This window comes from Protopterus annectens, chromosome 8.part0, assembly GCF_019279795.1.
Source record: "Protopterus annectens isolate FY-2018-M chromosome 8.part0, PAN1.0, whole genome shotgun sequence".
Classification (NCBI taxonomy): Eukaryota; Metazoa; Chordata; order Ceratodontiformes; family Protopteridae; genus Protopterus; species Protopterus annectens.
Window position 1 is genome coordinate 1266515640 of NC_056741.1, and position 26627 is coordinate 1266542266.

General features: G+C 42.0%; 1 protein-coding gene across 1 annotated transcript in view; it reads right to left on the bottom strand.

Annotated features, from left to right (window-relative positions):
• MEGF8 (multiple EGF like domains 8) overlaps positions 1-26627 on the bottom strand; it is a 1779602-nt gene that overhangs the window by 1468977 nt on the left and 283998 nt on the right. The window contains exons 12-13 of the mRNA XM_044079419.1: positions 25372-25563; positions 2254-2454 (exon numbers count right to left, since the gene is read on the bottom strand). Coding sequence (XP_043935354.1) covers positions 2254-2454; positions 25372-25563 — 393 coding nt within the window. The remainder of the gene's footprint in view (positions 1-2253; positions 2455-25371; positions 25564-26627) is intronic.

Consider the following 26627-nt stretch of genomic DNA (forward strand, 5'->3'; position numbering starts at 1 on the left):
CAGCTATCAAGGGGTCATCCAAAAATCTCAACCTTAACTTTTTGAGAAGTGTTTGAGATCTTAGTTCTAATGATCACTGTTGCCTCAATGAGAAATCTAGAGCTTTATAGGTACATTAAATTACATGGAAACTACCTTATCAGCAAAATAAATTATTTTTTTTCTCCTGACATAAGAGCCTGGTGAAGTGAACAGGGTGTCCTACAACTCTCCTAGTATGCACTCATACTGTGCCATATTAGTGAAACAGTTTAAAGTTTATGCTTCCAAGATCTAATGAGGTACACACCTTTCCCAAAAATTTTCCCACCAACTTGTATTGTAATTTTATTTTGGTAATGAGTGAGACTTAGGGTTTTGGTAACTGGATATGCATTTAAATTACGTGTGTCCCAGCTGCTCAATGGAACTGTAAACCAACTGGTTCTTCTTTAGGCAGGTGACTGAGTTACAGTTTTTAATGGCAACATTACTTAAACCCTGAAGACTCCAGAAAAGACAGAATTGCAGAAGCTTGGAGTGCCAAGTCCTTGGCAACTCACAATATCTTTCCTCCCAGAAGAAACCTCTACCTTCCATAATTACATCTTCTAAATAGAACTCTTAAAACAGATTTCTAGGGCACTACAGTCACTGATCATTCATAAATGAAACAATGTATTTCATGTAAAAGAAAACATATTCTGTTTTAAGAAAACTGATGGAACAACAGAAGATAATTTGGGTAACTTGCAAAAGGCCTTGGAGGCATTGTTCGTCTACAAACCATAGCTAGACCAAGGTCCAGTGTGTATTAGCACTGGTGGAAGCCATACTTGTTAACCTCTTAGCACAGGAAATCTGGACAAAGCTAAAAATAATGGGGGGGGGGGGGGCATAGGCCAAAATCAGGGACATATTTTAATTATTAGTCTTATAAACTCAAAGTTGTTAGAATAACAGATTTTTTTGTCATCATGCTTTTTCTGAAGCATTAGAAATCTGAAACTTAAATGCTTGTTATTATGTAGCAATTAATTGCCAAAGATTTGCCAGAAAATCACAGATTTTATGAGGGACAGGACAAAAATATCTGAGCTACCTTCTGCACAGCTTTAAGTACTCTTCTGCAAAGTGGTGGTTAATTCACTGCTTGTGGCTGAATAGGTGCCACTACAAGCATGGGTTCACCCAGAAGTGAAAGTCTCACTGAAGAAGGTACAAGGGACACAGCAGCCATTTTAACAGCATTTAAACAAGCTTTTTATTCCCGGGATTCCATTTTCTTGACAGATGCTTTTTTGGGTTCTCCAACTGAAAAGACCTTAAATGTAAGGATTACTTCTGCAGTAAAGACCCGCGGTGGTGGTGCTGCGGTAGCGTTGTCGCCTCACAGTAAGACGCTGTCTGGTTTGATTCTCAGCTAGAGCATCTTCTGCGTGGAGATATGTGTGAATGGGCGTATCTTCGTTGAAGGTTGTGCGTCAAGGTAACTCGGCACGTAAAAATCAACTACCAATCATTAGCGGACCGGAGTTCCGCTGCGGCGACCCCTAACCAGGAAAAGCCGAAAGACCCAAACTTTTGCAGTAAAGGCTCTTGCATCAGGGAAGGGGACGTTGATTTTTTTTATCTTTTAGTATTAAACTTGGTAAAGGCTCCTTTTCCATTTTTAAGAAGGTTGTATTTTCACTGCAATGCAAGTGTTCTTTCTCTTCCTTTCAAGGTTTTTGCTCATGTTACTCATCTACTACAATACATTTGACCTTCCTTTTCATTTTTGAGTCCTTGTTTTACATTTTTCCAGTTAAGACTTGCTTTATTTTTTTCTCTAAATAATGCATTTTTTTCTGTAACAAAACTGCCCTCAAAGCGTTCACACTTATTTTTTTGCAACAGTATTAAATCCTCTGAAACAGCAAAAAGAAATTAAGACAGTACATGCCAAAGCTGCATTCCTATGAAACTGTGACAACAGTACTGGAACATTATTGCTGGAGAGATGACAGCTTAATGCATAGACCATGGACTATTGGAAAACTAGTCGTATCACAACAGCAACAAATGAGTTGTCAAAATATTATGAACACTGAAGAAGCCCCTCCTAAAGGGAGAAATTCTACTGACACATTTGTATGCTCATATGAGAGAGAGAGAGAGAGAGAGATTCTTCTGGAGATACTACTAAACACTTGAAAACTTACATTTTCAACACACAGAATACTTAAAACACCACAAGTCTGTACTGAGAATACATTGTTTGCATTTACATACACTTCCTCCTGGCACACTGGTCCGGTTCCAGGTGAGGATCAACTCACTGGTCTGCCCATTGCCTGAGTTATTGAGGTATCCCTCAATCTGGATTACATATTTATTCCCTCTTTCAAGATTACCAAAAAGTCGATCACCACTGCTTCGTTGAAGAGGGCAGACTTCCCGCCCCTGCTGGACAGTCCACTGACCAACATCCTCCTGAAAAGAGAAGACAGAAGGGAAAAATTAGAAACTACAACAAGATAAAGTAAAGCCTGTAACAGTGACAAGCCATGTCATGAATCGTGCAACATTTAATGACATTCACCATAAAATTAATACTACCACATCATCACTAACAATGACAGACTGAGAAAGGCTGGGACTAAGATGCAAAAGTATCCTTCACACCCATTTCCCCAGCACCCCTACACCCATTACCTACAGCGGACAGACACTAAGACAGTTGAATCTGGGAGCACCCAAAGAGTCAATACTCCATCAACAATGATTCCCAACAGAACACAAACTACAATCACCTCAAAACCACTGTTCCTATCCCATTACATAGAGTCACACTTTCCTGTAGAGTCTAAACTGGCAGGATGAATGATGTTCTTCATGCCAAGTGTTCCTACACCATTACATATGCAGATTTCAGCTGGGAGTACACTATTTGCATTGTCTACAGCATTGTACATAGTGGTACTTGTTAGGGGACAATGAGAATGACACAATTGTAAGCCCATACCCACTAAGCTTCATCAAAGTCAGTCCTATTATGTCACTGTATACTCCTGCTTACACAGGCTAGGAATGGAAACTTCTACAACAAAATAAATGCATAAAAGCTCAAAACAATGCCCACAACTGTACAAACCTAGTCAGAAATCTTCATAACATAAATGAAAGTTATGTATTTATCATAACAATAGATATCTAGGATCAAGTCCATCCTTCTCAACCTGAAGAACTCATGGCCAAAATGACTTGGGGAGCTTGGCATCTAATACACCTGAGCCCAAACCAAATAAAACAGGGAGAAAGAGAGGGAGTGGGACAATGAGGAAGAAGGATCTGGTCCTACCAATCTATAGTAAGGATAATTAAATCATTTCTGTATGTGACAAGACCAATCCATCTTCCCGTTACTGCAGGACAGAGTCCCATGCTGGGTGCTTCCTGGCAAAGATGGTCACTAAATATACATCTCCTGGAAACATTTGACCTAGAACCATCTCGCAAGTAGACGGCAAATTTATAGTAGTACTTGTTCACATGCACAACTGGAGAAAACTGTAAAACCTGACACCTCAGAAAAAGATATGATACCAACAGTTAATTACAGTAATATGGCTAGTAGAGGTTTATCTACTGTCGATACAAGCAGAGTGGGAGCTATAAGGAAATAACCTTCATTCTATGGACCAATGAGAGACTGACAGCCTAAAAGCAGTAAGCTGTGAAACCCCAATGAGACTGCTTCTCATGCAAGTTGAAGTCAATCAAGTCTTTTTGGCTTTTCCCAGTTAGGGGTCGCCACAGCGGAACTCCGGTCCGCTAATGATTGGCAGTAGATTTTTATGGTGTCAAGTTGCCAGCTCGACACCCAACCTTCAGCGAAGGCACGCCCATTCACGCATGTCTTTCAGTGGCCACTCGACCACGGGGAGGACATGCAGACTCCACAAAGAAGGCACTCCAGCCAAGAATCGAACAGCAGAACCTCTTGCTGAGAGGCAACAATGCTACCGCTGTACCATCGCGGCTTAGTCTCATGTAAGTTGAAGTACAGACCCCAATCAGCAATGTAAGACCCTAAGAACAAAACGAGACCTAGTAAGTAACTGTAAAAAGCAGATGGAATTAGGCCCTAACAAAATAACATAAAATAAGCAATGTAAGACCCTAAGAACAAAAAGAGACCTAGTAAGTAACTGTAAAAAGCAGATGGAATTAGCCCCTAACAAAATAACAAAATACTCTATCAAAAGCATGACAGAAGAGGATATTACACTAGCAGTCAGTAATAGTATTGTGACTAGCAGTTGTTTACATAGTGTCCATTGTGTAAAGTACAAACTATTACCTCAATTATATGAAAACAGCCTGAAGACAGTCACAAGTTGAGCTCCAAGATGACAATGCAACAGAAGACCTTAAGAATGAAGAGGGACCTAGTAAGCTAGTACAGAGACAGCTAGAGGGAATTCTGTCACAGTCCAGCAGCCTATAAAGTAAAAATAGCTTGTGGTTCACTGCAAAGTAAACCAGTGACAGAGTTCCTCAGAAATAAACAGGAATTTGGGAACCACAAACAGTAAAAGCCATTGGATAAAATGTCACCACAGAGTCAGCCCAGAGTCTCCAGGCTAAATAAGGTACAAGATCAGCAAGAGATCATCTTCAGGGAAGGGGGGAAACTGTGAGCAAGCAACGAATGACTAAAAGATATCAAGAAATCCAAAATCTGGCAGCCCACAAGAAACACAGATAGAGGATGAAAACTATCTGGTTAAATCTCTAACGTCGGATTAAAGGAAAGAAAATACAGCTAAAACTAAAAGATTTCTAATAAGGTCTTGTTGATCAAAACCCTGTGCCTAAAAGGACAGATCAATTAACCAAAGGAGGAACTAAAGAAAGTGAAGATCAGTCAAAAATACCTTTGCCTTTTAAATGTAAATGCACTAAATAACTATCTGAGGACTCAACAGCTACTTAGACAGCAGTCCCTATCTTGCAGACAGGTAGCAGACATGAAGTAAAGGGGTTCCTAAAAGACTAAAGCAGAAAGCAGGAGTCAATAGTAGTACATGTCTTTACTATAAAAAAAAGCTGAAAAGCATATGTGGGAGGCTGTACAGACATGGACTAGGAGGCAGCAAACAGCTGTTAATTCCAAAGGCTCCTGAAGTCCGATAGTTAATAGTACAGAAGCTATGCCACAGACATCAAGGAAAAGCGTGGAAAAAGATGAAGCACAGCCAAAAAACTACTAACCAAGTGAAATTCCATGGGTAATGATATGTTATGCTCCCAAATGTAATAAAAGTGACACGAGGTATATTAACTTCACAATGTCAAGGTAGCAATAGCATAACAAAAAAATATCTAAGACCGACCATGTCTAGGCAGAGGGAAGGCTTCTATTACTGGAACCTGTCTTTTCAAAGGACCTCTAAATAATAAGGTATATGGGGAGGGACTTGCCATTTATGATCTAAAGTACTCTCCAAAAACTGAAGAGAATTCTGCATGGAGTGCAAGCAGTGAAAGCCGTAAACATTGAAAGACTCTATGCTAACACAAGCTGAAAGAAGTACAAGGCTACCTCAAAAACAATAAACTGCTAATGGCACAGCATTGCCTGGCACCAGAGACCAACTAAGTGATAGTTAATCAAAGTGACTGAGGAGACCAGAAGGTACTCCAAGAAGAAAAGGAAGGTTTCAGACTAAATACCACTATAATCTGGTGCCACTGGAAACAGGAACATAGGCCAAATTACAAGTGCATACTATGGACAAGCAGGGCCAAGGCTTAGCAGGCTATTTCCTGTAAAGATTAGTCCCACATTCTTTAGACACCAAAAGAATATGACTATGAGGGTAAAAACAGATGGTAGGGATACATAACTAGGCGAGGTGTGCACAGAATTAGTACAGACCACCTTAACACAGGGCCCATGATAACTGAACATGAAGTTGCCCCTGAAAGGACTGATGTAGCAACAAGATGAGAAAATACACTAGAATCCAAATGGCCTAAGGTGGAGCTTTAGCAGAAAAGTGTCCTAGTCTAGGTATACTGTTGAAGTATAAGCAAGCAGCCAGATAATGGACAACAGAGAGGATCACCACCATTCATGGATACTGATAATGATGGTGGAGAACATCCTGTTGGACTCCAAAGATCACTCAAAGGCCTTACAGGGTAAATGTATAGGTCTGGGGGTAACAATGGTTCATACGTACTTACTAGGCTACTGATATGTGAAGATCTTTAGTAGCTTGGACCTGCATTCCCAAGAAAAATTTAGACCCTGCAAATTAAGGATGAATAACCAACAGCAGGCAGAACATTTATGTTATCCCCATCTATAAGAGGCAAGGGTGCTAAACTGGGGGTCAATTTGAGGTTTCCCCATCTATTTGCCAGACTGTGTAAGAACAGAGTAAGAGGGCTTAGTATAATGGTTAAGGTCTTCACTTAACAGATACAAGGTAAAGAATATGAATCTAACACCTGGTTATTGGCTTGTAATAGTCTGCAGACTAATAGCTTAGCATTTACCTATGAACCTAAAAGAAGTACTTTACATTATGTGGACAGGAAGACAATTCCAAAGAAATGGTATTCTCTGAGATACACATCTATCCCTTAATATGTTCTGCTGCCTTCAAATTGTTCTATTTATGCTGTAGAATAGATCAAGACCTCTTCAGCGAGTGTTTATGCCACCATTAGACTTGCAGATATGCAGCAAATCTGAGAGGACAGGGTCTGCTGAGGCAGATATCGCAACTAATAGCCTGTATAGTACTGAGAATAGGGGCAAGACGTTAAGATGGTCACTGTACATTTTCTGACTTAGGCCCTTGATTTTCCTGGTGAGAAGGCACTATGGTCATTTAAGTTGTGTTAAGTGTTTGGACAGGTACAAATCCAAGGTGGCATTATACTCAATGATCAATCTAAAAAGTGCAAAATATACAGTGGAATGATTGTATCTCAATCTAAATGCCATACCCTTAATAATCAGCTGTATAATGGAAAAAGACTTTCTTATAAATAGTGGATACATCACGATCCAAAGACAGTTTACTGTCCAGATAGGTTCTCAGGTCCCTAACCACTGGCTCCATTTTCAGGGGGTGTGTTGTCGATCTGGTAGGTACCTTGTACATCATTCTTGTTGAAGGAGACTATTATACATTTTTTGGGATTTAGTTTTAGTCCATGTTTATAACACCAGCTATTTGTTTGGGAAAGGCACTCTTGGATGATCTTGGTGTCCTCTGCAGAATTTATGACGGCACCAAATTTACAGTCATCTGCAAATATGGCCATCTATAAACCATTAATGTAAGCTTTGACCTCCGAGAAGTAAATATCAAATATAAGTGGAGCAAGGACAAAACCCTTGGATACATGAACAGTGACAGGTCTTTTGGGAGGGTTAAAGTTACATTTATCCACTAGGAGACTGGAATATCTTCATGTCAGAATACTTTATATCATTTACTATTAGCTCTGTGCAGTAATGGGCAAGGTTTTTGAGCTTTCTAACATAGTTAAATAAGGCATTTGGCTTTGGCTGATATAACCATGGACGGGAGTTCTTTGTTAAGTTTAGCAAGTGTGTGTTTGACATTTTGAGAGTTACATTTATGCTGAATAGAATGAGTATTTTCTTTTTACTGGAGAGCCTGTTTATATTTGGATTCCACCAATGGATTTATTTTATCTGGCACTGTATTTCCTTTGGGTGGGGGGATGAACAGATGCATCTATGCAGCTGTTTACATGTGCACAGAATTTGGAAGTAAAGGATTACACATACGTGGGGGGGGGGGTCATCAGGTTAGAAGGGGATGCTGAATTTAGTCAGATCATCACTCAGTTTTATCTTTGGATACCTCATTATTCAGAGATTATGTGAAGGCCATCACCAAGAATGATGTTGCAATATGAACAAAAGATTACCGACTTCACCAAGACTCCGGAAGCTCCCATTTACTAATTTCAGTCTCTGAACTCATAAGGCAAACCTCCACACAGTCCAGCCTCCAAATCATACGTCACATATTCAGAGAGCTCCATAATGTCTCTTTGCACAGGAGGCGTCTCTCAAGATGTTTACCACCACATGTACTACGACTGTTCTTGTGATGCACCCGAGAGGCAACTAAACTCAGTCTGGTGAGTGGTGCATCAGTGTGTCTCACTATGGAGTTACCTATGACTAGAAGGTGGGATTGTGCTGAGGTTTTGCCTTATGAGGCTTCTGAGTTGAGAGACTGACAATCATAGGTGGGTGCTTCCCGAGTTTTGATGAAACCAGGAACTCTTTTTTCATACTGCAACATCATTTTTGGAGATAGCCTTCACATAATCTCTGAATAATGAGGTATCTCATGTTGCTTCCCGCTTCAGTGTTATGGAGAATGTGACAGATCTATAGTCCAATTTGACTAGGGAGGAAAGTACAACTGATGGGGAACAGGGCAGCCCTATATCTGTGAGGACCAAGTCCAGGATTATGCTGCCCCACCCCAATGTTGGGGTGCTGACTAACTAGTCGAGTGAGTTTGTTTTTATGAAGTCCAGAAATCTCTAAGCACATGTGTTAAGAGACTGTACAAGTTTCCCAGTTGGTGGAGGGGTAGTTGTTCCCAAGGAGAATTGTGTTTGGTCTAATGCACAGGGATGCCATACTGGGTAGGTAGGAGGTTAAGGGCCAAGGGGAGCATAAAGGAGGTGGAGGTCCCGTAGCTAGCTATGATGTGATAAGGTCTTGTGTTAAATGTAAATTGGATGAGGAAGAGTTGTTTCTGGTTGTTATCCTGTTTAATGAGGAAGGAGGTGAAATTTTGTTTTATGAATATAGAGGCACTGCCACTTTTAGTGCCTCTGTCTAGTCTGGTGGACCTAAGAGTGTTTTAGGTGTTGAAACCCTGCACTAATGGGGGTGTTCCCAATGGTCTTGAGTGACATCTCTGTGATGATGTAGATACTGATACACTCCAGGATAAGCAGTGTCTGTAAGGAGTGAAGTTTCTTGTTCAACCTCCTAGCACTGAGCACCAATACCTTTATTTTATCCAGATTATGTTTGGCTAAGTTGGAAGATTTGAAGACTGACACTGCCTAAAAAGGCAATATGAGGGTGGACAAGGTTTTCACTAATATATGAAAGCCTTTTGGAGATAGGTGCAGGCCATCCCTGGCAAAGCAGTTAGAACAGTCTACCATCTCTTCCCAAGCTGATATACATTGGAACCCACTTCAATAACACCAGAAACGAAGTAGATTGAAGTCAATAATATTTTGTTCGTACAGCGACATCATTTCTCGTGATGGCAAAATGCAATCTTTGGTTTGTATTGTGACATCATTCTTGGTGATGGTAAAATGCTGCTCAAGGCTAGGTTCATACCTGCCTCAGTCACATATTCTAAGAGCTCAGTCATATCTTTTTGCATATATATATATATATATATATATATATATATATATATATATATATATAGTCCAGGGAGGTACCTTTCACATTGTTTACTCTCACATACACTATGCCTGTGTCTTTGTGCTCTTGTGGTGCAAAGACTTGAGGGCATGCATGATGTGGCAAATCCTAGCACCCAACAGGGAACTAATCATGACCTTCTCCTTATTCAGCCTAGTGAGTGGTGCATCAGTGTGTCTTAATATGCAGTCACCTATGACTACGAGGTTGGAATGTGTTGAGTTTTGCCTTGTGAGGCTTTTCAATTAAGAGACTGAAAGTCACAGGTGGGTGCTTCGTGAGCTGGGTGTTTGTGAGATTACTAAAGATAAACATTTCTTAAGTTACATTTAGAAGGCCTTTATGGTTTAGGAAGGTTACATTTAACAGCTTCAGCATAAGTAGGTTTATGCTTTTGGTCTGTATTGTGTGTGATAGGTATAGTGTGATGTTGTGTGTTACTGACAACCTGTTTGCACTTTGCAGTGGCTTTATAAGAAAACTGCCTCCAATAACACTGGTTAGCTGTTCTCTCTCACACAATGTGTCAGTTTAAGTGGTTGTCAGTAAACATAAGACAACTTCTATATTTTCTCAGAATACCTATTTCATCCAAGCTGGCTAATGATGCAGTTGGAAAGTGCAAACCCATGGGTCCAGGTGCTTAGGAATGTGGGCTGAAGGGGGAGTAGCATCTCTAAAGTTTGGAGTTGATTACTGGCAGTGCCAGCTGTCTGGTAGTGGAGACAGTGCTGGTCTCAAAAGAGCTGCACAAAGCTAGGACTCAGTGATGCTTTGCTCTTTCTCTCACCAGAAGCACAGTAGCATTAACCCCAAGCTGCTTTCTCAGTAGTAGTATTAACCCAGATGTTAATGGGTTCATTACACTTTGTCTTCTCTTGGAAGATACCACAGAGACAACCTAGAGCAGCTGGATGCCAGAGAAAAACTGCACAAAGGCCCTGAAGAAGTTCTCAATAAAACTGCAACCAGCCCACTCAGTGAAGTCTAGCTAAACAAAGTCATGGAAGATCACACCACTGAGAGTAAGAGACTATAGTCATGGGGACACTACAGAAGTCAGAAGAGTCTCTCAAAGACGTAGTGTAAGAAAGGGCAGTCAGGAGATATGGGATAAGAAAACATGCATATCAGAGTATGCATGTCACCACCTTCTCATAACATGATTTCAAAGCTGAAAGCTGCAGATGAACCCCCCCACAAAATGCAGGATGGTAAGGGGTCAAATGTTTTTGAATAAACAAAATGTTGGAAGAGAAATAATAGTCATATCAAAACAAGGATTTAGATAACAACAAAGATCCCACCTCCAATCAGCACAGGAGGGAGGATGACGTAGACAAACAGAATATGCCTATTATCTGACTTACTTTCCAAGTGGGAACATCTGTCAGTTGGGGGAGGGGGTGTGACGCTTTATGTAAGGTAGCCTTCTCTGCAAAATATGAATGAAAACGCAGACCCCCTTTTCATACAAGGCTGAGGAATACTGGTTTCAGTGAAAAAGCCTGCATCAGTGTTGATGTTCTCAACTCTGAAAGCAGACTTAGCACTGCAGAGCCTCTTACTCTGAAAGGCAGAACACCAAAACAGGTACAGTATGAAGAGAGTGGACTCCAAAGTGAAGTTTGATTTGCAAAGCCCGACACCAATGTGGTTCCCAGAGAAACAGCCCTACTCAATGCTATTCAGCTCTTAACAGTTCCCAAAGTTAAGTCAAGCTACACTGCTAACAGTCTGAGCACAGAGACATCAGACTCAAAAACTGATGTAAAAGCCTGCAATGGGATTGATATTAAATTATCTGTATTCAGCTGTAAAATAACAAATCATACCCAGGAGTCCTGCACCTGACTTTATAAAACTGTTGTTCAAGCAAGACAGAAAGTTGACACAATGTGTTAATCCTCACAGAAGTAAAATCACGAATGACACCAAAAAAGAAATGGGCTGCTAAGAGGGTCTGAAGGAGACAGTTCTGTTCACCTTAGAACAAGAGTAAGAATATCTCTATGAGAAAAATGTAAATAGCCACACGTGCACAGTCAAAAATACTAATGCCTGTACCTTTCCCAAAGCAAGGCACATAGCGAATGAAAGCCAGTTAGGAAATTTCAGTGTGTATCTAAAATACCCTTGGTAAGACTTGATAGTAGAAAGTTATAATGTCCTCTCACACAGACGCCAAAACCAGGCTGGTGAGAAGAGAAGCAGCATACAAATTCTGTTCAATTTAAAACAAAGTACAAGAAGCCAAGTGTAAATCAAATACATGCACACATCACATCCACAAACATACCAAGATAATGGAATACTCCTACAAGGGAAACGACATGGGGAAAAAACTTCAGTTTGTTTTGTAGTTATAAACCCAGACAAAATGAAAGCTACAGCTAACAGAAATAGCGACTGAGGCATAGAATAATATATGACTACAGTTAGCACTGAAGGCAGACCTATGCCAGTGAGAGGGCAAAAGCATGAATTAAGTTTAGCGCAAATCAGAAGAAAAATGAGGAGTCCAGTGCAAGTTGCATACAGACATGCAATAAGATAAATTCAACAGCATAAACTCTAATACAATGATTGTATGTAGAGACTGACAAGAACACATGTATGATTTTTCACAGCTGCTACAGACTGTTGCCTAGACAGTCAATGAAACACTTAGTAAAGTCTCTCAACATATAGTTCTGACTGCTCCTGAAAGTCTGCAGCAGAAACTATAAATATTAAGTATATACTTGTGAAATAATACATCTGTCAAAAGAAATACATAAAAGAAACCTAAACAGAAACAAAATGGGGGGAGGAGAAAAGAAGGTCTCAAAATACAGCACTACAAACCCCAAAATAAAAGATCAAGAGGTCAGAAAAGTACAGTTTTGTACCTACCATAAATGTAGCAGTCATCACACTTGGGTTATCCTGCCGTCAGGCGGTCCCGCAGTCGGCCCGAATTCCAATGTCTTGGTCCGGCGTCAGTTGCTGTCGGTTCTTCCCTGACGTCAGAGCGCCAGGGGTATATGAGAGGCATCAGACGCCATTTTCTTCAGTTTTTCTTGCCCCAGATGTCTGGTGCCCCCTCCCAAATGGTGGTCAGTAGATAGTACCAATAATAAAAAGTGCAGCATAAACACAAAATCCCTCCAGCTATAAGCAAATACACCACAAAGGTTGTAACAGATTTAAAGGTTTTGAAAGGTCTTAGTTAGGTCAGAGGGGATGGAGGGAGGGTAACCTGGACTGCAGCAGGGTATACACTCGAACATCTAGATTTATGGTAGGTACAAAACTGTACTATGTTCATCGTGTTACCCTGCTGCAGTCATCACACTTGGGTAGAATCCCAAAGCTAAGGATGGGAGGTGGAGTCAAACAGGATTAGAGGAGGCTAGAAGGCCCTGCAAAACTGCAGTGGCAAAGCCAGCTCTAGTCTTAGAGTAAAGTGGTAAGTGGTAATGTTTGGTGAAGGTGTGTACTGAACTCAAGTTGCAGCTTCCAGAATATCCTTGGTTGGCACTGCCCTGAGGAAGGCTGTAGATGTAGCTGCTGCCCTGGTAGAGTGGGGCCTTATGCTAGTAGGAACTGGTTTTCCATGGTGGGTGTAGCAAAAACATATGCAATGTCCTATCCATTTGGAAATGGTCTGTTTTGAGATGGCCTTTCCTTGTGATGCTGTAGCATAGGATACAAAAAGCTGGACAGATTTTCTGAAAACCTTAGTTTTATCCAAGTAGTATCGTAGCTGCCTGTGAATGTCCAAGGAATGTAGGAGTCTTTCTCCTTTGTTCTCTGGATTTGGAAAGAAGGTGGGTAAATGGATGGTTTGATTTAGAGCCACACTGGATACCACCCTTAGGCATAAAGGAGGGGTTAGTTCGTAGAGAAACTCTGTCTTGATGAAAAATGAGGAAGGGCTCTACTGCCATTAGTGCCTGAAGCTCTGAAACTCTTCTTGCTGAAGTAATTGCAAGCAGCAGGGCAGTCTTCCATGATATAAACTTTAAATCAGCTGAGAAAGCTGGCTCAAAAGGAGGTAGCGTAAGTTTTTCCAGAACAAAGTTGAGGTCCCAAGTAGGTGTTGGTGCTCTCCTGGGAGGCCTAATGTTTTTGGCCCCTCTGAGAAACTGCCTTAGTAGTGAATGTGAAAATAAGGGAGGATCCGTGTTGTAGTGAGCTGAAATAGCTGAGGCGTGGATTTCAATAGATGAAAAGGAAAGCCCTTCGTGTAACATCTCAGTTAAATATTGCAGAATCTGAGGTATGTCAGGCTGAAGGGTATTTTGGCCTTTAGCTTGGTTCCAGGCGCAAAACCTTTTCCATTTGTCTAAGTAGGCTTTCCTGGTGCTGGGCCTCCTGGCCTCCAGAATAACATCCGTAACAGCTTATGAGAGAGGAACTGGCTGGTTGCTTTGGTGATTTGCCATGCAGCCAAGTTTAAGGTTTTGAGCTGGCTGTGTAGAATCTGATTGTCCTGCTGTGTGAGCAGATGGGTAATTTGTGGTAGAATCCATGGTGGGCCCTGTGCCATATTCCTTAATAGTGGGTACCAGTGCTGGCGTGGCCAGTCTGGGGCAATGAGTATCATTCGGGGTCTCTCCATCCTGACTTTCAGCAGCACCTTTGTGAGAAGGGGTAATGGAGGAAAGGCATATACTGACAGCATTTTCCAACTGAATGAGAGTGCGTCCACTTTCCAAGCTTGATGATGAAAAGTCCTTGTGCAAAATTTTGTTAGTTGATAGTTTTGGGAGCTGGCAAACAGGTCTATGTCTGGGAGCCCCCATTTTTGAGATATCATTGCAAATACTTGTGGATCCAGTTTTCACTCGTGGGGATCCATGATGTTTCTGCTTAGGTCGTCTGCCAATGTGTTCTTTTTTTCTGGCAGGTATTGAGCTTGTAATTGAACTTGGTAAGCCAGTGCTGTGTTCCACAAGGTCATTGCTTGCCTGCATAGAGGGTAGGAGTGTGTACCCCCTTGCTTGTTTATGTACCACATTACTGTGGTGTTGTCTGTCCTTATGATAAGCTGTCCTGGATGTAAGAGGTCCTTGAAGGCTGTCAGAGCATTTTGTACAGCTAGCATTTCTTTTTGATTGATGTGCAGATTCCTTTGATCTGCAGTCCATATGCCTTGAATGCACTGTCCTGCCATGTGTGCCCCCCAAGCATAGTCAGATGCATCTGTCATAGTTTGCCTGGCAGGGGGGTAAGGTGAAAGGCTGACCCTTGTTGAGGTGACATGCCTGTGACCATCATAGAAACTCCTGTTGAAGGCAGGGAATGAGAGGTATCATTGTTTCCAGGCTGTGTTGAGTCCATACGCTTTTTAGGTACCATTGTAATTTCCTCATATACAGTTTTGCAAATGGTATTAGTAGTATGCAAGATGCCATGTAGCCCAAGGCCTGCAGAATTTTTCTTGCAGGGAGTTGGGTCTTTGTTGCCATTGCTCTGAAGTATTGAGTTAATTGTAGTTGTTTGCCTGGCGTCAGATAAGCCATCTGGGCCGTTTTATTCAAGCTGGCACCCAGGAATATCATATTTTGTGAGGGCACTAGTTTTGATTTCTTTTCGTTTACTGTGTACCCTAGGCAACTTAGAAGATGTTTTACAAAAGCCAGGTGTTGTAAGAGAATGTCCTTGCTTTCTGATTGGATGAGGCAGTTGTCCAGGTATGGGTATATTTGAATTCCTCTGTCTGCAGTATGCAATTACTGGTGCCAGGCATTTTGTGAAGACCCTGGGCACAGTAGATAAGCCAAAGGGCAGTGCAGAGAATTGGTAATGGGTTGAACCTGCAATGAAACAAAGGTATCTTCTGCAATTTTGTCTGATAGGGACATGCAGGTATGTCTCCTTGAGGTCTAACGTTACTAGCCAAGCTTTCTTGCCCAACATGGGAAGAAGCTGCTGTAGTGTTAGCATCTTGAATTTGGGTAGTTGCAAGAAGGCGTTTAAAATTGAAAGGTCCAGAATGGGTCTCCAAGCTTTGCCCTTTCTGGGGACTAGAAAGAGCCTTGAGTAAAATCCTTGGCCTTGCTCCTGTGTAGGTACCAGTTGAATGGCTCTCATGTCCATGAGAGCTGCAATTTGTTTTTGTACCTCTGCCCATTGATTTTGTGGCAGGTTTGGCATTCCTTTTGTCCTTGGCAAGGTGTGGAAATGGAATCTGTATCCTTGTGAGATAATGTCTAGGACCCATTTGTCCTTTGTGACAATGCGCCAGTTGTCTGCAAAAAGTGCTAATTTTCCTCACAAGGGAGCTGCCAAGAGTGTTTTGCTTGGCAGTTTGAGGTTTAAGTCATTGTGTTTGCCTTCTAGTAGTTTGGGGCCTGTCTTCTCCTCCCTTCTGTGTTGCAGTGCCCCATTGGCAAGGTTTGTAAGGGATTTGTGCTTGTCCTCTGCCCCTTGGGCACCTGTATTTACCCCTCTGTGGTCTGTCAGAAGCTGGAAAGGACCAATTTTTTGTTGACCAATTTCTGCTGAAGCGTGGGGGCTGTACCTGTAAGAAATCTTTGACCGTCTGCATAGATTTTGCCTTATCCTCCATTTTCTTTAAAACCTCCTCTGCTTTAACCCCAAATAAGACATCCTGTTGTAAGGGTGCATCTAGTAACTTTGCTTTAACATGATCAGGCAGAGATTGTTCCTTTAACCAAGCATGTCTACATATAACAGACCCAGTAACAGCTGCTCTAGAGGAAGCTTCCAACGCATCAAAACCACATTGTAAAGTATGTTTGCCCACCTGTTCAGCTGCATGCAACAGATCCTGCATTTCCTTGAATTCAGACTGTTGAGGGTGCGTGCCCATCTTTTGTTTTATTTGAGACATTAGGAATTGCTGGTATTTAAGCATGTGAAATTGACAATTTAGTGCTCTCATAGCTAGAGTAGCTAAGGTGTAAACCTTCTTCCCCACCTATCTAGTGCTCTGGAGTCCCTTTCAGAGGGTACAGGATTTTTAATCATAGAAGCTTTAGCCCCTTTGTGACCCTGGGAGATTGTCTCTGGATCAGCAACAGGGCTTTTGTATAGGAATTTGTGAGAGTCAGGCACTCTATAGTATCTATCTGGTTTGGCTGGAGCAGGAGGCAGAGAATCTGGATTTCATAGGCTCATAGGTTCATACTAGGCTATCTGCCCAAGGGCATTTATAAGCCTAGCCCATAGTTATTTGGCTTTCGCCACCCCTTTAGTTTGAATAAAACTATGCCTATTATTTTGCTGTGCCTCTGTCAAGCAGTGACACTGAAGTAATCCCTGGGGTATATCTGCGATCCCCCATCCATTGGTCAAGATTCCTCTTGAACAAGGCCAGTGAGGTGCTCTGCCTCACATGTACCGGGATTTTGTTCCACAGCATAGGGAGTCTCTGGGTGATGAATCTGTCCCTCCAGCACGTTCTATTAATAACCGTGTCAAGGTTTAAGTCTCCGCCCTTGTGGTTCTGAGGGATCTAGATTTTTGAGGTGAAGCATATTCATCAAATCAGGGTTTGACATGGCCTTATATGTCAAGCACAGGTCACCTCTGAGCAAGCGGTATGAGACTGAATAGAGCTGGAGTTCTTTCAGTCGGGCAGCATAAGACATATTTTTGAGACCCTTTATCCTTTTGGTGAGGAACTTTTGGGGCCTTTCCAGCTGCTGCAGGTGTAGGGTCAGATACATTCCGAATGGGGCATTGTACTCAATCATAGGTCTAATGAGTGATGAGTACAGGGGGATGATGACCTCCCTTGATCTAGATGTGAATCCCTTCATGATCAGGTGGGCAATGTAGAAGGTTTTCCTAACTACTTTAGCAACATGAGTGTCAAACGAAAGGCTACTGTCAACCTGGGTCCCCAGATCCCTGATGACTTCTTCTGTACTCAGTGGATTGCCACCTATATGGTAGCTAGGGGTAACCTTGTTTTTCCCGAAGGGTATGACTATGCATTTCTTGGCATTTAACTTTAGGCCATGGCTCTGGCACCAGTTATCCGTTTCTGTGAGGCCCTTCTGAAGGATATCTGTGTCAGATGTGTTTTCGACTATGGCGCCCAGTTTGCAGTCATCTGCAAACTTTGTCAGCCATAACCCTCCTGTCTTTGCTTGTACTCCAGAAAAGTAGATGCCGAACAAGAGTGGACCCAGGACTGAGCCCTGTGGGACACCACTTGTGACAGGCTTTGAGTCTGACATGGCTCCAGCAACTTTGACCCTGTGGGTTCTGTCACTTAGCCAGTTTGCAACCCATCTTGTGATGTATGGGTTTACATTCAAGCTGATGAGTTTTTCGATGATACCTGAGTGGGGTATTGTGTCGAAGGCCTTTGCCAGGTCAAGGTAGGCTGTATGGACTGCCTTTCCCTCATCAATGGCCTTGGTGACTGTCTCGAAAAAGTCAACCAAGTTTAAAAGGCATGATCTGCCTTTGACAAAGCCAAACTGGGTTGGATCCAAAGTCTGCAAGTTCCCTATGTCTTTATTTATGAGTTCCATTATGATCCTCTCCATGGCTTTGCAGATAAGGCTTGTCAAGCTAATGGGACGGTCATTTCCAGGGTCGGTGGAGGCACCGCCCTTGTGAAGTGGGACCACAGTCGCCGTGCGCCACTCCTTGGGTACGTATCCTGAGGTGAGGCTAAGATTAAACAGCTGTCCTAACTGCGGGTTTAATTCCTCATTGAGTTCGTGGAGCACACAGCCGGGGACACCATCCGGTCCCATGGATGCTGTGTTTTTTGTTTTGGAGAGAGCAGTTCTCACCTGGGCGTTGGAGATGTTTGGGGGGCTACAATCCTCTGGTATAGATATCTCTCCTTTTGGGGGGGAGGAGAAGTTTGCACTGAACCTGTCAGCCAGTATGTTGGCAATGTGTGTAGGTTCAGTAATCTTCACATCATTTTGAACTAATTCTGAGCATATCTGGGAGTTTCCTCCTAGGTTTCTAACATAGCTAAAGAAGGCCTTATGATTGTCTTTTGAGTCCTTGGTGATTTTTCTCTCAATATTTGCCTTGGATGATTTTATGAGAGCTCTTAGTTTTTTACTTATAATGATCAAAGGTGTCTTACCTTTCAAGGATTTTGCTCTATCTTGTAGTAGCTTCCTCCTTTTGTTGTAGAGCTTGTTTATGGCTGGGGTCCACCAGACTGGACGCTTGCCTTTGGTACAAAGAGTCTTAGTTTTGTTTGGGATTGCCTGATCCATGCAGTCCTGTAGGTGCTGGTAGAAGGCATTTGTAAGTGATTCAGCGGTTTGAGTAATGTTTACCACTGGCTCAGGGGCCTTAAAGGAGACCACACTAGTTTTTAGAAGTGTGAAGTCGGCTTTTGAGAAGTTTTTCACTGTGGTCTTTTTTATTTCAGGTGGGGGGGGGATGAGGACCTCCAGCGAGATTAGTTTATGATCTGATCTCACCAGTGAGGGGTATACTTCCGGTGTTGAACATTGTGATCCCATGTTCGTGATGATGAGATCAAGTATGTTTTCTCCTCTTGTGGGGATGGTGACTAGTTGTTCCATGGCATTTGAGTTTATGAACTCCAGGAACCTTTGGGCTAGAGTGTTTGGGCTTGAGTAGTGTTCCCAGTCTATATTAGGGTAGTTGAAGTCACCTAGTATGATGGTGTTTGGAGATACATTTATCCCCTCCATTGTTTTCAGGAAGGCCATGTGAGGTTCCTGGGTTTGAGAGGGTGGCCTGTAACATGCTACAAATTGCAGAGCAGTCTTGCCGATGGTTAATTGCACCTGGATGGTCTCCGATGCATCGTGCGTTGCCACCAACCTTGAGGTGTGGGTGTCTTTTATGAATATGGACACCCCCCCCCTCCTTTCTTGGTGTTGTCCGGATTTTGGGGCCGGAACACATATGAGGTGAAACCTGCTAGTGCTGGGGTGCTCTCAGGAACCTTGAACCAGGTTTCTCTCACAGCACAGACATCGATGTTCTCCATACTGAGAAGGGCCTCGAGTGCGTGCATCTTGAGATTGAGATTTCTAGCATTGAGCAGCGTTACCCTTAGTTTTTTTACTTTTTTGTGTTCTAGGGTGGTAGGTTTAGAATTTGAGCCTTGCCTAAAAAAGGCACTATGGGGGTGGCAAGAGCCTTTGCCAATATCCGGAAGCCTAGGGGTGACAGGTGCAAGCCGTCCCTTGCAAAGCAGCGTGGCTTGTCCAGCATGTCATCCCAGGCAGACAGACATTGGATCCCCTTTGAATGACACCAGAATTTAAGCCAATTATTAAAGCTGATCATCTTATCACTGTATTGTGGCATCATTCTAGGTGAAGGTAGGATACTGCTCAAGGTCAGGGTCATACCTGCCTAGGCTACATAATCAGAGAGCTCCTCAATGTCTCTTTCATGTAGTCCAAGGAGGTACGTCTCAGGTCGTTGACACCAGCGTGGACAATGACTGGGTCGCACTTGTACCTGCTGTTGAGAGACCTGAGTGCTTGTGTTATGTGGCGGATTCTAGCGCCCGACAGGCAGCTTACTGTGACCTTCTCCTTACTCAGTCTGGTGAGCGGGACGTCAGTGTGTCTGACTATGGAGTCACCTATGACAAGTATGTTTGGTGTTGTATTTGGCCTTAAGGGCAGTGACTGCTTTGCACACTGATTTTGTTGTTTATGTGTTGTTTGTGTGGTGTATTGAGTTTGCAGTTGCTTGGGTGTCTGCTTTGGAGGCCTCTGCTGTTTAGGTAAATTTTACTCAGAGCCTCCGAGTATGTCTTAGTGTGTTTATGTGTTTGATTCAGTGGTGTGGTTGAGTTATGTGAGACTGGTATTGTGGTGTGTGTAGTTGCCTTCTCCTCCTGCCTGGTCTTGCCAGTCCTGAGTTGAGAGAGCTCAGCCTCCAGTCTGGCTAAATAACTGCATCTCTCACAAGTGTTAGTGTTACGTGGGAGGAGGAGAGGGTTGTCCGTGTACATGAGGCAATTGTAACATTGTCTCAGAATTCCCAGATTCACCAACTGGGCAGGAGAGGACGCCAGCATCTGACCCTTCGACATACTAGAAAGAATTATGAGTTGGTATGAGACAGAAAAGTAGTGGGCTTAGCAGGGAAGTGGGCACTCCTGGGGGGTTTTGCTAGTGAGAGATTTGTATAATATAGGAGTGCTTGACCTGCAAAGAGAATGCTTATAAGACAAGGGATATGCTTATAAGACAAGTGCTGAGCTTTTTGAGAAGAAAAAGCTATTTGTAACAAGTGCTGCACTTTTTAGTGTAGGTGTAAATAAACTGTTTAAGTTCCTAACAGAGCAGTTCTAAGGGAAAAATTGAAGAACAGACTTTCTGGAGCCAGAAAGAGTTTAACCGGCGCTGCCCGATGCTGCTCTAGTGGCAACTCCGCGCTAAATCACGTTAAAGCATGCTTGATAGCAGGGGCTGGAAAGAAGCAGGAATAGACCCAAAAGGGAAAATAAAACTACAGTTTCAAGTCAGTAACCACCTCTACGGGGGGGCAGGGAAGCTGCTCAATGTTAGTCACTACCACTGATCAACAGAGAGACCCTCCTCCAGCCCAAGCAAAAATGGCCTCACAGAAACTTTCAAACAGTTCAGGAACAGCAAGCCTGTAACTGAACTTTTTTAACTCTCAGAAAAGTGGGAAAAAAGCAAGATTTTTTTTTTGTTTTTGTTTTTTACAGAGATAGCAGAGGTTCCCAAGTAATATCAAGTTATAACAGTGCAGTAAATGACCCCACACAAGAGTGCTAGGTCAAGGACAGAAAATATGCAAGTTTTAAGAAAAAAAAGATTTAAAATTAAGTGCAAACAGGAAATTCAGCAAACAGCTTTTGGTTGTGCTCTAAATACAGCTACTAATACAGAAATCAAGTTTAACAATAAGAAAACATCATCCACAAAGTCTAAAACTGGGAGGATAGCAAGTGGTCTGTGCTGGGGGAGTAAAAGAAACTCTCGGAGCCTCCTCTTTGAGTCGGAGTAGTCCTGACATTCCCAGTGGAAATGTTCCCTCATGGTATGTAAGGTTTCCCCAAAGGAATAATCTTCAGGGGGAGAAGCTGAGGGAATGGAGTCTTCAGCATCAGAATCTTCATAAGGGGGAAAGGAGTAATCCTGTTCCTTAGAGGAGCCTGAGGAAACAGACACTTGATCAGAGGAGGCATAATCCTCCTCTTGTCTAGGCCTTTTGTCGGGGGAGGGTTGGGAACCCCTGATCAAAGAAATTAAATCTTCAGCCATTTTAAGCATCTGCTTCTTAGGCATAGGGCCGTGACCTGGAGACTGAAGTGTAGTCTTTTTTGGTTTTAGAGGAGTCTTGAGCTTAGCATAAGATTTTATGGTGAGAGTAGTCGGTCTGAAGACACCTTCAGAAACCGAAGGTGTTTCTACAGCACCGGCTTCTCCTGCTGCAATGTCGTCGGCAGGGCCTAAAGAAAATGGCTGCGTCGGCCTAGAACGCTCTGCTGGAGAATCCAAAGCGGTCTGGGGATCCAATTCAGTGGTAGCCAGGGGCTGCGTAGGCGCCTCACTGAAAATTGGAGAACCGGCGACCGGCCCAGCCGAGGGCTCGGAGTCTGGCTTGGATCTAGGCTGCCTATCTTTATCTTTGCGTTTTTTATGCACGCCGGTAGTCGGATGCTCCGACAGCATAGTGTAATTAAATTTCCTACCGAAGTAGTGACGTGCGAAATCAAAGCGTTGCTTTATAGTTCGCTTATTGAACCTAGCACAAAACCGACAACCAGTGATGCCGTGGTCTGGGCCTAGGCAAGGTATACAAAAAGAATGAAAGTCCTTATGAGGTATTTACTTCCCACAAGAAATGCAATTGTTAACTTTTTCTGACATCGGACTGAGGCAAGAAAAGGTTCCCCAATGGGGTACTTAGCTTTGAAGACTTCGGAATGAAACTCTATTTGAAAATCTCAGGTGTCGGCCGACCGGCACTTGCGAACTGCTTCTGCTTCGGGCACCGCGCGGCAAGAAAGACTGAAGAAAATGACGTTGGATGCCTCTCATATACCCCTGGCACTCTGGCGTCAGGGAAGAAGCGATAGCAACCAACGCCGGACCAAGACTTTGGAATTCGGGCCGACTGCGGGACCGCCTGACGGCAGGATAACCCAAGTGTGATGACTGCAGCAGGGTAACATGATGAACATCAAGTAGGTGCTAAAACTGACCAAATGCCATTGGCATTTTTTTTTTTTCAATACCCTGAAAAATGTGTACAAAATATAAATGGCAGCCTGGGAGAGAGAGAAGTTGCAACTACACTGACAGGCAGCAAAACAGATTTGTTGGAAGGATCCTTCTGTGCAAAGAGCTATAGGTGAAAAGGAGTTTGGTGGCCCAGGAAGATAGGTCTCAATCTGCTAAGAGGCCAGTGTAGAATGACCACAGCAATGTGTAACAGTGAAAATGTGGGACACACTATTTTATCACTGGACAAAAAGCATACCTTGACCACAACCATGGCCCAAATATACCACACATAAGTATTTAATAATACACACATACACTTGCAGACACAGACATTTACATATATGCACACAGATGTGAAAGCAAAAAGACAGTGGCTCTCTCATATAGAAAAACTCAAATACACACATGAGCGCAAACACACAACCAGCAGCAACTTCACTGTAGGTATAATTATTGTACTTTATTCATTCAGAATAAAACATCCAGGGATACTCTATCAATTAAGTGGCTATAACTGCTGGATACAGATAGTCATACACAAAGATGCAAAGGCACAGATATACAGGTGCCCCACCACATACAAAGGCACAGATATACAGGTGCCCCACCACATACCCACTCACAGAAATGTATACAGCAATTAGTGCCACTTTTCTGACCCAGTACTTATCAAATGTTTCATTCTGATTCAGTGAAGAAGAAATGCATACTCTGACAGCAGTGACTTCACTGTTTTTACAGACACATACAGTCCAAAGCATTACAACTCCATCGCCTCCCTCCTCACATGTAGATATACGATGTTCTCAGCTATCCTTGACTTTGCTAAATGTCTCTAATTTTTCTCATATTGAGGACTGCAGATTTTTTATCTTTTCCTCACAGAATCTATGGTTTTCTGGCACACTACTGAAGGTTGTCTATAAATAATTACAAACATGTGAGTTTTAAACTTTGTCCTTCAGAAAATGCATGCTAACACAAATCCTGTAAATCTAGCAACTTTCTAAATTTATACCAGCAATATTTAAAATTGGTTGCTTTTTTTGGGCCATTGTCTCCCATTAATTAGGGCTATGTCCAGATTTAATGTGGTAAGAGGTTGAGAGATATGACACACACACACAAATTCATACTTGTCATACCTCTCAATTGCCCAGAATTTTGTAGAGTGCCCAATTTTTTTGCCTCATATTTTTGGTCTGTTCCTCATAAAATATGTAGCTTTCTGGCAAATCGCAGAGGAATGAAATAATAAGATGATGACAGAAATTTGAGTTTCAGACATAATATCCTTCAGAACATGTATAGTAACATAAAACCTGTTACAGACTTAGAAAGTTGGTAGAATAAGAGCAATATCTAAAAACTATCCCTATTTTATGCGGCTTTTTCACTACATTATGTTTGGCTATTGGCTTTCTCAAGATTTTTTACTCCAGAAGGTTGAGAGGTTTGTGTTTAAAGAGAGGGAAAATAAAACAGAAGCAAAACAGTATCAAAGTAAATAACTACAATATCAGCAGTTAAAATGATTCCTTTTAACTGCTGGTATTCCAGTTATTCACTTTGGTACTGTTTTGCTTCTGTTTTATTTTCTCCCTTTCTTTAAACATAATTTTCTACAACCGTGTTTAGCGAGGCGGGAAAGTAAAAAGTTCATTTTCTCTTGCTGTTCAAACTTTGGGGGTATCGTTATAGGCAGGCCTGAAGTTGTGGATTCCAATTGGCTGCTTAAGGTCAAGATCATTCTCTTGATTGCCTCCCTTTCTCTCTCTCTGCTGATTGGCTCCCAAATCATAATCACAGCCAATCAGAGAATGAAAAGTGGAGCCACCACTGTCAAAAGTGGAACAGTGCAACACTGATTCCCTTCAGTGTCAAATGTGGGGAATTCCACACAATGAGGCACAGCTGAATGATAAGCCCAGGAATGTTTTAGATGTTGAATTGCCAGAGTCCTTTTGCATGTCCTACATATAAGGGGCAAATGAACTGCTTCCTATCACATCCACCCTGGGGATTTGTCTTTAAAGATTTACTCATGTCTTTGAGTCAGTCATACTTTCTTTGTCCCAGATTTATAAGGCAAATGCCTGATACCAAAGGCTAGTATGCTTCCACACATTCAATGGTCTTCCCCACAATCAGTGGCCCTACAGCATTGATTCTTGATTAGACAGGGTAGAAATTTAACAGTAACCCAGTTTTGCCCAACAGTACTGCTGCATGATTACACACAGCAACTCCTGGGGAACATCAAACCTAACCCCATACAGTACTGTGAAACCTTCACATCTTGATTGATACAGAAGTGTTCACACTTTCAACCAAAGCCACTGCTCCTGAAGTACCATTAAAAGACAAGCTACTATTTGAGTGTTTTAGGGATGTGATACATGTAGACAGTTTTTTTTCTTCACACATCAGCATATAAACATAACTTCTATAAATATTTACTAGCTAAACATTTTAATATGCATGCAACTGTATTACCAAACACTTGATGTGAGGGATATCTTCCCACAATAAATGTACTGACCTGCATAACTACTTTTCATAAAACGAGCTGCTGAGACTGTAAATGCACATGACATACAAAGTAATACCTCCCAGTATGTGCAGCAAAATAAATCAGTCAGTAAACAAAAACATGCATGAAGGTATACATGATGGAAAATACAAAGCACTGCTTACCAGCTCCATGCTGTTAGCTACACGGCCAACTTTTGCTGTTACATATAGCCTCTGGATCCGAGCCCAAAGGGCCACAGTATCTGAGGGGGCAGGGTTGTTCACTAGTGGATGAATGAAGCCTTTGTAGACTAGAGAGACATCCATTTCAGTAGTTGGATTCAGAGAGATACTACTGGTCCGAACAATTGACACCTATGGGGGGAAAAAATTCAGCAATACGTCAGCATATAGGTGGGGGAATGAAGAGTGGACCTGAAAAACTGGGACAAGGTACAACTCTATTTAGAGAAATTATACAGTTCACTGAATATGGCTACTCCCAATACAACTTCCTCAAAGAATTGTTCATTGTCATATACACATGGTGCTTCTGTTCTTCCAGCTCTTCAGTTAATTGCTGTTGAACTGTGTTTCTTCTCAGATAAGACAGTGAAGCAACAAGGCAGAAGAAAAGTATAAGGATACCTGTGCAGGTAGATGGACAGTAGGTCCAGCCAGGCAAATACTTACCTGATTAGAGTAGCCTAAAGGAAGAATGTGGCCTGTAAGGAATGTCCAACTTACAAAGTTTAGCAAAAATGAGGTTTTCCAAGTGGCTACTGTACAAACATTGTCCACAAAAATGTATCCAACAAAGGCAACTGGTGTAGTGATCCATCCTGGTAGAATGATATTTAGCTGCAGCTGGAATATCTAATCAAGGTCAAATTTTATTTAATTAAAATTAATTTATTTGTATTTGTTGGCAGGGATATTCCAAATGGGAAAATTTCCCTTTTTCAGATGAGGTGTGGGGAGGTAAGCTCCATATGTGTATGTTTTGACAAGAACTGAAAGAGCAAAAATGATATTTTGAAAGTAAAAACATAACAGAAATGAATAATAAACTGTTTAACATTGAACTGTCAACTGCAAGAATGTCAACACAAATGAAAAAATCATGGATACAGCTGAAAAATGCTACCATTTGTATAGTTAATATCTGTAAGTGTAAAGTGCATTGTTTAGATGTGAAATCTTAAAACAATAAAAATATAGGTCTGAATCAAGAGAGGTAACAGAAAAAAGAAGAGGTAACAACAAAAAGAGAAGAGAATGATGGATTAGACTCAAGAATGACAAAAACAGGACAGAAAGATCAAATAAATGACAAAGAAAGGAAAAGTGTAAAGGAAGTAGAAATACACTGGACAGAAAACTAGAACAGAATAAATCAAAGACTGTAGTACTCAAATTACATGTTTGGGTTTATGCAA